The 13,504-nt window shown below is 40.9% G+C and overlaps 1 protein-coding gene across 2 annotated transcripts in view; it reads right to left on the bottom strand.

Annotated features, from left to right (window-relative positions):
- Positions 1-13,504, bottom strand: part of cep112 (centrosomal protein 112) — a 299,282-nt gene that overhangs the window by 184,301 nt on the left and 101,477 nt on the right. For both annotated transcript variants that reach the window (XM_067424733.1, XM_067424741.1), the window contains exons 19-20: positions 9,035-9,142; positions 3,383-3,565 (exon numbers count right to left, since the gene is read on the bottom strand). In XM_067424733.1, coding sequence (XP_067280834.1) covers positions 3,383-3,565; positions 9,035-9,142 — 291 coding nt within the window. The remainder of the gene's footprint in view (positions 1-3,382; positions 3,566-9,034; positions 9,143-13,504) is intronic.

The following is a 13,504-nucleotide window of genomic DNA, read 5'->3' as shown; positions in this document are numbered from 1 at the left end:
AATAAAGCAAACTGTGACTTGTGTATATTATACACAAAAATCTGTAAGTACCCAGTAAAACTGAAACAACTGTGGAACCAAAATGATTCAGACACTTTGAGCTGAGCACGTTTTGCTGAAGTGTTTTCTCTTTAACTGCTAATGTGACCTTTGACTCCACAGACTGGACAAAATGAAGCATTGCTTGGCCATTGGTTGAGCTAAATTGGTATTATCTAATCATGTCCTTAAATTTAACAGCTGATTGGTTGATTGTAATCCATTACACACCTTTCAATCAAAGTTATCGCTGACATTATCAAGATGAGTGTGTTCTGTCACAGTTTAACTCGTCATATTTTATTACCATTTTCTAAACTATAGCAAATAAACTGTAATATTGTGATCAAATGTTGAAGGTGTTTGAATACATTTTGGTTTGACTGTATATCAAAAGTTAATGGACAGAACTGTGGTAATAATATTTTTTTTCCTGCAGACTCAATCGCAAACACAGCTGTCAAGCATGACGTTAACACCCCGGTGGCATCAAATAACAAACTAAATCCAAACTTACTGGAAAACGAACACTTGAACATATGCATATGTAATAAGAACTACCTAAAATAACCGAAACCATCTTTGAAAAAAAAATATATATATATATCTTTGAAGTGTAATTGGATTTTCAAGTTTGGCTCACGTCCCAGTTGATAGCATGAAGAGGGCGGGGCTTATGATCTAAAATACAGCCAGCCACCAGGGGGGCGATCGAAAGGCTTTAGCTTCACTTTTCAGGCAGGAACATAACATATTATTATTTGAATCTCCCTGCATTTTAACCTCCCACTTTTGGATCAAATTCCAAATGTCCAAGCCATCCCACGATTTTCATAAAGAACAAATTATCCATTACTCATTGCACACTCTCAGGAGGATCAAAAACTCTGGTTTTCAGATTATTTTCATGAGTTATTGAAGTTCCCAAGCTACCTGGACAGCTGTGAAATGAAGGGTAATAGCTTATTTTGAATGAGTCTCAAGCCCATAATGTCAACAAGTAATGGCAGCATTTTAGGGGCAGCATGGGAACAAGGGTTTAAGGAAGACCGTGAACAACATCACTATGTCTGTTCCAAAGTTACCCTGCGTGATTCAAAGACACATCTCAGTGTTTTGAGCTGCTCAGTTCACAGCAAACATTTTCCAGGTGCTCCAAGTTTGGATATTAAGGGCACCAACTTTTTTTTTTATTGGATATAAAGGGCACCAACCAATTTCAAAAGTCAATTGTCGATATATATGCTGCATTAAAGTGAAGAAATTAAGACAGAACTGTTCAGAATTACTGCATTTCAAAATAAAACCATATAATAATTGGCATTTAGCTCTTGTTTTGGCTTGTGGTCATGACACTCATTTCCAAGTAGTTTTCTTCAAGCCATCTGTAGCTGTTCTGACTCTCTAAATCACTCACTCAGAGCCTGCACTGCTTGTATTATTAATAACGTTATGTTGAGCTGATTACAACAACTAAACAGATATGCGGAGCATCCTATAGGAAGTCTCTTGCTCTAATGGGGCCACCGGTGGAAAAGTGAGAATATAATTTAAGCCTTTGAGATTTTTGTAATGTTGCCAACGTGCAACAGTGGGTCATACAGTCAACAATTTTGATGCGCTTCCCATAACAGTCCTCATTCAGTAAATCATAGATGAACTATTCCAAGTGATATTCATCACAGCCTAATTAAATTTTCGGAAATGTAAGAGGGGTGTAGGAATATTCCAGGATCTTAAAGCTTTAGAGAGTTTCAGAGGATTGCTCTGAGATTTTCTATTCCAAATTTTAGGCTTCTAAAGAAAGTAAAATTAATACTGAATTATTACAGCGGTGAAATTTTGTAACCTTAAAAGTCCAGCATTGCAAATTTTTCAGCACTCTTCGAAAGTCATTATTCAATACATCATCAATATCAATACTTGGGTCTCTGATGGTTGAGGTTAAAAATAAGTTATTTGCTTCATAAATAGCATTAACTTTCATCAGCTCTCTACTTGTCAATATTCCTGCAAACGTTTCCTGCGATCTTTTCAAGTCCGTGAGTTGAGTTTCGCTCTCAGCGAGTTATTTGGAATGGAGATTTTTGGGCCGTAGAGGTTTGATGTACACTTGGCCAAAACTGCATCACTGAATCACAGATGAGAAACAGATCGGCCAAACCACAAACCTCTTCCTTCAAGTGCCAACTACAGGCTGATGAAGGACATGTCCACTGGATCAGGCCACGCTCAACAACACTGAGTTTCTTATGACACTCATTTCTTACATTTTTGCTATTATTCAGTGTTTGTATAGCATGATCATCCTTGTTTAACACAGCACTGATCAACTCTTTTGAAATAGTTTTTAGTGAGATAATTGATCATTGATATCGAACCACTAAAAATGTCTGTTTCCATTTGATGAAGAGAAAACAACTTTCACTCAAACTAGATCCACCCCCCATCATATTTTAATATTAGCAAGACATTACCATACTTTTTCTCTAACATTCATGTAATGTTATGTCTTGTGTGGCGCCAACATCTCTGAACTTGTTTCTCTAGCTAGGAGCCAATAAATATGGTTTAGCCATGCTGACAATTTACATTTAATCTTGGGGTTTGACGAGTCCACTGAATCCACAGTTGGGGGCTAGTCTATCAAATGGCTTCCCACAGGGATCTCACGATAGCCAGGCTGGAGAGGGAAGCGGAGGACGGGGCACTTGGCACAACAGGCACCAGAAACCCGCTGATGACCAAAATGGAGGTCTTATGGCTATAGAGCTCATGAATACTCTCTGAATAACATATGCCTGTTGCATCAGTTTCAAATATTAGAGAATAACGCTTAATAGCAGATAAATGCTACCTACACCGCAGCGAAGCAAGCAGAACTGTAGAACTCAGTGGTGGCGCACAGACAACTAACCCCAAAATAAACATCCCAAGAAAAGAAGAATGCACCCTACGGTTCCCAATAAAAGGCCAGAGCCACAATGGGCTGGGAAATGTACCTACTTCATCCGGCAGCCTGTGGTTTCAGCCGCTTTTTCAATGAAAATGATTACATTTTCAATGAAATCCCGCAGTGGAAAGTTGCACATAAAAATAATGGGCAAAAAGTTAGCTTTTCCGAATGTAATCTTTCTTTCTTTTTTTTCGCAGCACACTAAACATGACAACACTGTTGCGAAAAAGTGTGCGAAATGCATTTTTTTACAAAAGTACCTTCAAAACTATTTTCTATGCAATGTAGTGTAGAAAAACGTAATAGAATAACCATCAATTATAACATTATCCTGATTAGACAAACAAAATAGTGACAGAAAGCGCCGGAAAGGAGGAGACCCCCTACCTGAGCATCGCGCTTCCTCCACTCCTGGGTTTGCGATTGCTGCTGGACCATGGCGGCCCTCGTCTGTTTGTCCAAGCTATCGATTTCCCGCTGGTGGTCCTGGACCAGGCTGTCCTTCTCGGCATTGTGTGTCTGGAGAAGGTGCGTCCGCTCCTGTTCATGCTGCAGTTTCAGCTCCACAATCTGATTGGACAACAAGGAGCAAGACTTCATCAGCGGAACATCCCTGTCGTCATGACAACTTGTGCATGGCTCAGCGAAGAAAAAAGTTCACGGCTTGCCTCACAACACAAGAAGCAAGCGCTAGTTTTTGCATCGCTGTGACCTCACATGTTGTTGTCTTTCCACTTGTGCGCTTATTATGACAAGCTAGCTTCTCTTTCAGCTCTCATTAGAAAAAAATAATGGGCACAATTGGCTTAAAAGTGTGGCCAATATCATCATCATATGCTGCATAGAAGACGATGAGGCAAAACTGTGATATTATACAATTGCAAATCTTTACCTATAATCCCATTTATTCCAACACACAGCTCCAAAAAAAAAAACCCATTCATCCATTGAGTTAGAGTTTTCTTGTCTGTCCATAATGTCATGACGGATTTACTGCAACTTTAACAACCACTTACTGTTACTTCTAAGTCCGTTCCCGAAGTGTTGCGCTTTGTCAGAAATGGAAAACGAAGAGTCTAAAATATTCCAATCCGCCCAGCATCCCTGCTAACTCTTATTCAGAAAAAAAATGTGGAAAGCATTGAAAGCAAGAAGGAAAATGTTGAAAGAGCACAAAAGCTAGCAGTGGCATTATCTGGCTGACTTGCAACCTGCTGTGCGGTGAGTCGAGCCTGGAGATGAGAGGCAGCGCCGACGGTTTTCCCAAGGTCCGTTCCCGCTCTCATCTGGACGGGAGATGGTGACCTTGGCCAGTCCGGCCCCCCGTCTCCCAGTTAGCCTGCAGCGAGAGGCCTAGTCCCGGCCGTTTTTAAGATAATCCCCGCACATTGTGCGGCTCGGCACCCTACCTGGCCTGCCAGCTAGAGGCTGCTGTGGTGCTATTGAGGGTAGGTGATGAATGGGGATAGAGATTCCCCCAGCCAATCAGGCACAAGGCCACAAAAGACTCTCAAAACAACCCAGTTTTAGTGGATTTTGAAGTAAGATTTGGGTAAGGAGATTCCTCATCCTCCAGCTTTATCGATTTCGCCCTTCGACACTGCAGAGATGAACCAGACGTGGATGCAAGCAGACGTCTCTAATAGGGCGAAACTGACCAGCCAACAGAAAGAGCCTCAACTAATTGATCAGGGACCACCGAAGGACGCAACTCTCCAGTCTTAAAGAAATAGGATAGATTTCTTCATAGCACACCATACAAACTCAGGTAACACACACTGATTGTGAGATCTCGCACACACTGCAATCCAACCGTGCAATTTGCAATATGCACACGCCATGGCAGATGAATAATCCGTGATCAGTGATTACCTTAGTTTAACGGCCAGCATACAGCTCGCTGTGATGGGTTAAACCCGTCCCACAGCACTTGTCGGACAAGCGACAAAGCGAGGCTTTGGTTTTTGACAATTCTGAGTTAATTTTTTTCGACTCAGGGTGGAAATCCACGCCAAATATATGCCGATATGACAGTGGGAAAGCGAAGGGTGGGGGAGAGATTGAAAACATTGAAACGTCACAGAAAGGGCTGCTGGGTGCCGGGCTCTTAAAGCGCCAGCGCTGAATGGCTGCTGTCAATGGGCAGATGTGATTAGCGCCCCCTCCTAGAGCGCCAACGCTTAGGTCATGGGGCTGTGGGCGACTGAAGGAGGCTCCCCTCGGAGAAACAGCGCCGAATCGGAGAGGAGGCACTCAGTAGGGGTTCTGTTTGAAGAAAGAAGAGTGGCAGGAAATATATTCTATTATTCAGAGTACAGATACCCCAAAAAGAGCCATTCCTTCTATTTGTTTGTGTGCAGATTATTTTCTGCAAAATGAAAAAAGGGAAAGCCCGAAGGACATCATTTATGTGGCTAGATAGGAGAGAGCCCCAAATGCAGCCTCTAAAGTTGTGAGTGGGATGTTAACGTCATACACTGCTTGACTTCCTACATGTTGTGACCTCAGACATCAGCTCAGTGTCGGCACACCAAGCCGGCATGACGTCAAATGGTGAGGAGGTCAAAGAGAAACAACACTTCTATAGAAATGCACTCTTTTAAAGTCCAATTGATGGCAATCCTGGGGAATGTTTCTTTGTGTCCACATGAATAGCTAAGAGTGACCCTCGGAGCACAGTTCACTCATTAAAGCAGCACTAAACATCTCAGCTCGGTCTGGCCGGCAGAGCTTTATGAACTTACCTTGAAAACTGCTCTCAGAAGAATACAGGCTAAACATCATTAACAATAATTCCTTACACTCTTGACAAATCAGTGCAATGACTGCTGTAATATCACAATACTGTGTAGTTAATAAGTCACTACATGAGTGGAGTGAATATCATAAAATCACATACATTTCAGGCCATAGTTATATAATACGATGCCTAGTTTAGGACAATAAAAAAACGTTTATAGACATTTTCAAGACAATTATGATGTAAAATGACTTATATATGATGTAAAATAAATGTTTATATATATTTATTTTAAATCAAATGGTTTGTCCATTTTCAATCCAACTTGGTTGTTTTAATCCAGCTGTTTGATTAAATGTTTGCCCAACCTTCTGGGTAGTTTTATTTAACCCAACTATTGTTTAAACATGACTATATAGCTGGCTTAAAATTAACCCAAAGTGTGTTGGTGTTAATAATTGTTCATCTTTTTATTTTATTCTCATTTTAAGCCAGCCATACAGTCATTTTTAAACTATAGTTGAGTTAAATAAAACTACCCGGCACGTTTGGCAAACATGTAACCCAACTTGATTTTTTTTAACCCAGCATTTTTAGAGTGTAGTTCCCTGGCCCATATGGTGGTCACCCTCTAGCGCAGTGGTTTTCCAATGGCATTTTGCCGTTTCTACAATTTAAAGTGAGGAACTTAGGTAAAGGATGCTAAAGCGCCACATTAAGAGCTGCAGATGGCACCTTATTTTAATAACAGTAGCAGAAACAAAGTGAGAAACAATGTAGATAATTTTTAGACTGGGTAAAAACAGCCTGATCGGCCAGCGATTTGATTTCGCCCGGCAACTCCTAAACCTGCACATTCATTTCTACTGCTTCTGTTAGACTTTTACGGGAAGCAATCAGAGCAGCTTATCCACCTGGCGTACTATTGGTGGGTTTAACACGATGACAGATAGAGAAGCAATGGGTCGTTGCCCGTTGATCACGCCTCTTGTGGTCTGATTGGTTGAAGGACTATCAAATTACGTACAGAATTATTTGAATAATGCTTGTTGATCACTCCTCTTGTGCAGAAGGAAATACAGAGCAGACTCCCCAGACCAATGTTCAATCTTAAACTGAGCTTGGTCTGGTGATAGCCAGACAACCTGCACATGCTAATCAATATTTTCTCCCTATGTGCTGTTCACAATTATGACAATTATATATTTATTAGATTTTTTTTACCACTACACTTAATAATCCTAGGTTAAATTATCAAAATTCAACATCCCGTTCGACACAAAACAAATGCTGAATGTATTCCTGGTATGTTCCTGTTCCTGGTGTTACTGTGAATGATTCCTCAGTGCACGTCTGACCACGCGGGTGGGAACAATAGGAACATGTTTCAAACACTTCCCCACTAACCACCTGTCTGCCGCTAGCTGTGACCACCACAGGAAACACTAGGAAAGAAGGCGCATCGATGCCTGTTTTCCCCTTTCACAAGCCTCTTCCCCGTCCCCGAGCTAACCTAGCTGCATACCCGCTAGCTTGAATTTTTGAACTTTGATGAAGGAGTAATATGTAGAAGAGTTTGAGGCTTCCAAAAGATTTGAGCGACACAAAATGAGGTTTCCCTGGCTGATGGGGGTGTACTGGTTCAGAAACCAAAATGTTTGAATAATATTTTGCTGTCGATTTAGTGAAAAACATGGAAAACCTGCCATGAATGTTTTAACTAGATTTGTATTATTTGATAACAGATTTTTTTTTTTTTTTAAAGAGGTTGTTTGTCTTTGCAATCTTTATAGACTGCAACAATCGGATTCTGGAAAAAAAAAAAAAAAAATATATATATATATATATTTTTTTTTTTTTAACAATAACTTGTAAACCTTTAAACACAGCCTGACTGTGGGCTACGAGGTTGTTAGTCGATGGGATTTCCTTCTGTGAGTTTAACTTAGATTTACAATAATCGTGTTTAACGGCTGAATTTCAGGGTGAAAAATATTTTGCTTTAAAGAGCGTCTTCGATGACAGAATTCTGTAAAAATGAAGACTTATTGCATTACAATTCTGACATGCGAAGGCACAAGACCTGTTTTCTCTGTGGATCTCGCATGTTTTTCTCCACTTGTTACCGCTGTTTTCTGCCACCTCAGTGACAGAACTGTGACGTCTGCTCACTAATGCACTATAGTTATCGCAATATCTTCCAAACAGACATAATATGCACAGAAATTAATAGATATAACAAATACAGCATAATGCGCCGTTTTGTAAGTGTGAGACCCACACAAAGTATCCTATTTAGATCATGCGCTGAGAAGCTTTACGAACCTCGAAACTTAGTAAGCAGCACCAATTTCATGTCCTCAGGTTGCCCAAGCCATTTAGGGACATCACTACCAAGTAATCACCTAGGTGACTGTTTTTCTGCTTCTCCTCCCTCCAATTTTAACTTTAAAACCATTTGGCTGTATCTGTAATACCATTTTCTCTGCAATTCTTTGCATGCACTCAACTTAGTATGTCTCTTTGGCAACAGGCATTGCTATAGGTGTGTGGTATGTGGAGGAGCACAACAATGAGTTTGAGGTGCTGACTAGGCCTCCAAATTCCCCAGATCTCAATCCAATCGAGCATCTGTGGGATGTTCTGAACAAACAAGTCCGATCCATGGAGGCCCCACCTCACAACTTACAGGACTTAAACGATCTGCTGCTAACATCTTGGTGCCAGATACCAAGTCGAGTTCATGCCTTGACAGGTTAGGGCTGTTTTAGCAGCAAAAGGGGGACCAACACAATATTAGGAAGGTGGTCATAATATTATGCCTGGTCGGTTCCATTTCTAAAATGATCATTTTACCTAAAATCCATTGTTTGACAACAGAATGTGCTTCAATGCAAATAGCAATGTGATAAGATTATGAGGCGAACAATATTTCACAATTTTCAAGAAAGAAAGAAAAAAGATTGCACTGAAGATAACAAACACATTCCTGTCAGCCAATAAAAAGGTTACACAGGTAGCATCTTATCAGTTGATTGGACTTTGATTAAATGGAGAACAAATTAGATTTTTAATCAGGTGGAACAGGAGACTGAATGCAATGACATGATAAGGGATTTTAAATTGTGAAAACAAACCTATATTTGAACCTGCGACCGCCCATCCAATCATCTCATTTGAACATGCACTGTGTGGCTCATTGTAATAACGCTCGAATCTGAGCAAATGATTTGTTCATCTATATTTTCTACCAAAAGGAAATGGTTAGTCACACTTAATGTCATGTAAATGGATTTGACCTGCTGCTCGTATCTCCGCTGTAGCTCCTCCAGCTGGAAACTGAACTCTTTACACTGCTTCTCTCGCAGAGATTTAGAGCGAATCAGATCCGCCTCTACTTTCTCCATCTGCAATCAGAAAACAATGTGGCAGCATTATAATTATAACACAGTATACTGTATAGTATTATCAACTGAGATCTTTTTCTTCCAGATCACAAACATCGCTCCTCATGAGAAGGGCATACAAGAGTCACAACGACTACGCTCACATGCATAATTATAATGGGATTTGACAATATTGCAATTAAATTTTACCTCATGTAAACACAATACTTCAATCTTAAAGGGTTTCTTCAGCGATTAGCATATGACTTTGTATCAGTAGAAACCCTGAAGTATATTCAAATGATTGTGCTTTTCCCCCCTCATATCCCCCTAAGACGAGAGATATATGCATTTTATTTCTGGAAAAATTCCTCCCATGACGTAAATTGACGATATTTGCGTCATCTTTGGAATGTTTGGCCAAAGGCTAAAGACTACAGCCAGCAGAGGGAGCCATTTCCGCATGTTTTGAACCCACGCATGGGGGATGGAGATCACACTCAGAGCTCAGCTCGCAGCTACAGGCACTCATTTTAACGGAGCTATGGTGAGCAATGGAAGTCTTTTAACTTCTCAAATAAATTTCTGTGAAAGTTAAGCTTGCAAAGGCATGAACTTAAACGCGCCAGACTGAACTCGCGTTGTGAATGTATGCCGCGAGTGTAGTCGTGATTTCCTCAGCTCTCATCACGAGAGCTCAGCTCATTTATGACATTAAATGTAATCTGACTCCTGCAGCGTTAGTGCTGTGAGACTCAGACGGCAACTCGATCGTTATATTGAACAGACACGTTCAGTTTTTAATTGTAGTGTCTTCTCCTACTCAGTCACAGTAATCCAGTAGTTGTGGCTTTGATTGGTCTTTCATCCCCATGAGACAAAAATAAATTTTCTGTCTTTTCTCAGTCTAGAAGGCACCAAATTCAAAAAAATTTGAAAAATGGCCAAGGTTTGGCCATTTTTATTCCTATTGAGGTGTTTATATGGAGCAATTTCATTCGGATTGGACTTTTAAACCATGCTCCATGTAAAGGCACCTAATGTGATTAAGCTCATAATCAGTTTCAACAATGCGGCAATAAATTACAATAAACAGGCACGGAAACACCATTATTATCGCTCTGAACAAAAAGCGCTCAGACGTCATCATTTACTCACCCTGGTGTTGTTCTAACGCCATATTGCCTTTCTGTCTTTTTGGAGCATATAATGGGAATACAAAAAAAAAAAAAAATACTGCTTGTATATTTTACTGTGAATTTTTGGCTTCCACAGCTGCCATTTTTTACTGTGTGTCTAGGTAAGCAACTCTGTAGCTAGTATATTCTCTGCGGCACGCATTAAGCACTACACTAGTATTCATGATCAGCCTAATGGATTAAATATCTTAGCTGGCTGAATATACGCTTTACAGTTTAGTATGTGTGAGTCAAGGCCATGTCCCATTATCCAGAGGACTTTCCTTTCTGTGATGCCGTTATAAACAGATGAATGCAAATGGACAGCAGAGAAGAGAAAGAGAGGGGGTGGCAGGAGAAAAGTTTTAAACACTTTGATGTGGGTTGAATCTTGGACACACGATGGTCGCTGGAGACACGGGGTGGAAAGAGAAAGGTGAATCAGAAAGAACATGAGCAGGATGTGGGCAGCAGCTCGGAGTCCAGAGAGAGATACAGGATCCCCTAACGCTCGCCCACAAATACATGACCATTAGTAAACACACACACACACACAGTCTGCCCAGGGCAACGCTGCAGAGGAACTCTGCCCACACTGTGCCGACATGACTTAATGCGAGCCTGGTTAAAGCATCCTGTGGGAGCTCACGTCATTTCTGATCATACATAAACACGGAGAAGAACACACGAAATAACGCTGTGCTCCATCCATTTCTGGGTATTACTTCCGACTGACTTCCAACCATCAAGGCGTTCCATTGGCTATGTACACACTATGGCTGTTCTGCGCACGCACACATGCACGCACACACACACACACGTCTGGTTCACTATCTTTGTGGGGACTCTCCATAGACATAATGGTTTTTATACCATACAAACTGTACACTCTATCCCCACACACTGCCCATGTTCCTAAGCCTACCCAACACAGCATTTTTACTTTCTCAACGGGGACATGGGTAATGTCCTCATATTTCACCCTCTCCTTGTAAAACCTGTCATACCCATGTCATTACACACATTTGTGTCCTGATATTTTACAAACACACACACACACACACACACACACACACACACACACACACACACACACACACACACACACACACACACACGTGAGTGACAACCGCATTATAAAACCAAATTTACTAAAGGTCAAAATTCAGTTAGTTAAACCACATTTACCAAAAATGAACAACCAGCTGTTACTGACTTATCTAAACATGCATCAGAGTATCTCTCTCTGTTGTATGTGTAGTGCAAGAAAACCACAGGGAAAGAGAGGCAAGACTTGACAACTGCTGCGTTTACATGGACACTGTAATCTGTTTGTAAGTAGCAAAGTCAACCACAGCAATCGGAATAATTTGGGTTATAAGGGGTGGTTTAAACCTTTTCCAATCCATTCAATAAGACATGTAAACACTTGATCAGATAAAACACTGAAACTGGAAAGTGCATGTACAATGAGGCAGAAATGGCGTAATGACATTTGACGCATGGAATGAGTTGTTGTTAAATGTGGGGCCCCATCATACACCCGGTGCAATGCGATCCCAGTAGTTTCAGCCCGACGCAGTGATCATTTTCACGTCCAGCTCCACGTTGTGTAAATATCAAATGCACTGGCTCATCTGTTCCCCCATGGGCATCTGGTCTGAAAACCAGGAGTGTTCAGGAGCATTGTTGGAGCGTTGCTATTTTGAGGAACTGAAAACGACTGAGCCATTGACCAACACAAACCTGCTCTAAAGTCAATAGTGCAGTATTTTAGTGTTATTTAAAGAGTGTGTTAGTAATATGAGCCTATAGGCGGAGCACAACACACTGATTATTACACATACAGGGATGCACAGCAGCACACACACGCACGCACGCACGCACGCATACACACACACACACACACACTTTAAATATTAAAAATAAAGGATTTCTCTCTGGAATAGCGTTTAGTCTTTCCTCATGTCAACAGTGAATCCGTCATTGTGTGAGCACAACTGGCTTTTAAAGGGAATGGGAGATGAGACTCTGATTGGTTTATTTCACATTACGCCCAAAACACACCCATGACTCATTAAGAGACGAGGCACAATCCTTTTAGATCATGAGCCTGGAGCGCTGACCGTTTTTTCATTTGTTAAACTAGCAAAAGTGGAATCAGAGTGCACCTGCGCCGTGCGGTCAGATCGTGCGGTCAGAGTGTTAAAATAGGGCCCATAGTATCGTAAATGATACTCGTGTCAATCTAAAATACTCCTTCTATTCATCGTCTGTGAAGTGCTGCAGGACAACGTTGTCCCATCAGTCCTTGCTACGGACTCTCGTCTACAAATGCCTTGTCTTGGGAGTGGGAATGGGCCGTTTTTAATGCTTGATAAATATAAGTAGGCACAGAGATTCTAATTAGGACTCAAAATAGATAAAAATTCAACTTGTTTTTAAACAGTGAAAAGGAGGGTGGTTAGTATGTGACAACAGCGGGAAACTCTGTATTTTTGTGCAGTGTGTGCACGTCAAAAAATCCCATTTAAAGCTTGTGACATATAAACATGCACATCAACCCGATCGCTTTATTTAACAAAATATCTTCGGTAAAGAATTTAACCCATTATGCTAGCAACTTTTTTTTTTTACCAAAGTAATAGTAAAGACTTTTTAACAAAATTAACACAATCTTACGTCATATAAAGCGTGTGTTTTCATAAAAAAAAAATTGTTTCCACCGAGTGGTACGGTATGTTTTTGACAATTTTTTTTATAATAACGTGAACTACTCATAACAAAACCAGTAATATTTATTAAGAAAGTAAACCGAGCTAACTTTGATTGGATCATTTAGTTTTGAACGATGATGTTTGTGATGTGCTGGCTATATAAACCTAAATAAGAGGCTTTCAGCAGCTAGGTAACTATAGTGTGAATGTTTGGTTGTGCACACATTGGCCGCAGCTGTGGCAGTGAACCCGTGTGGCGCCGCAGCGGCCCGCTCCAGCATCTGTGCGCAGGATGGGATGTGTGTCTGCAGTGCTGATGCCGACTGGTGGGGCACACACTGAACTGTTGTTATGATGGAAATGGTGAATGTACAAATAGTCATACTGCATGTCGGGATGAGTAACAATTCTTGATGACTAACAATGAGACCTGTTTGCTCATCGAAATACCAATCAGTGGCAGCGATCGCAGACGGTGTTCTTAAAGG

The sequence above is a fragment of the Pseudorasbora parva genome, chromosome 2, assembly GCF_024679245.1.
Source record: "Pseudorasbora parva isolate DD20220531a chromosome 2, ASM2467924v1, whole genome shotgun sequence".
Taxonomy (NCBI): Eukaryota; Metazoa; Chordata; class Actinopteri; order Cypriniformes; family Gobionidae; genus Pseudorasbora; species Pseudorasbora parva.
Note: the sequence above shows the minus strand (reverse complement) of the source record. Positions and strands in the feature narration are given on the sequence as shown.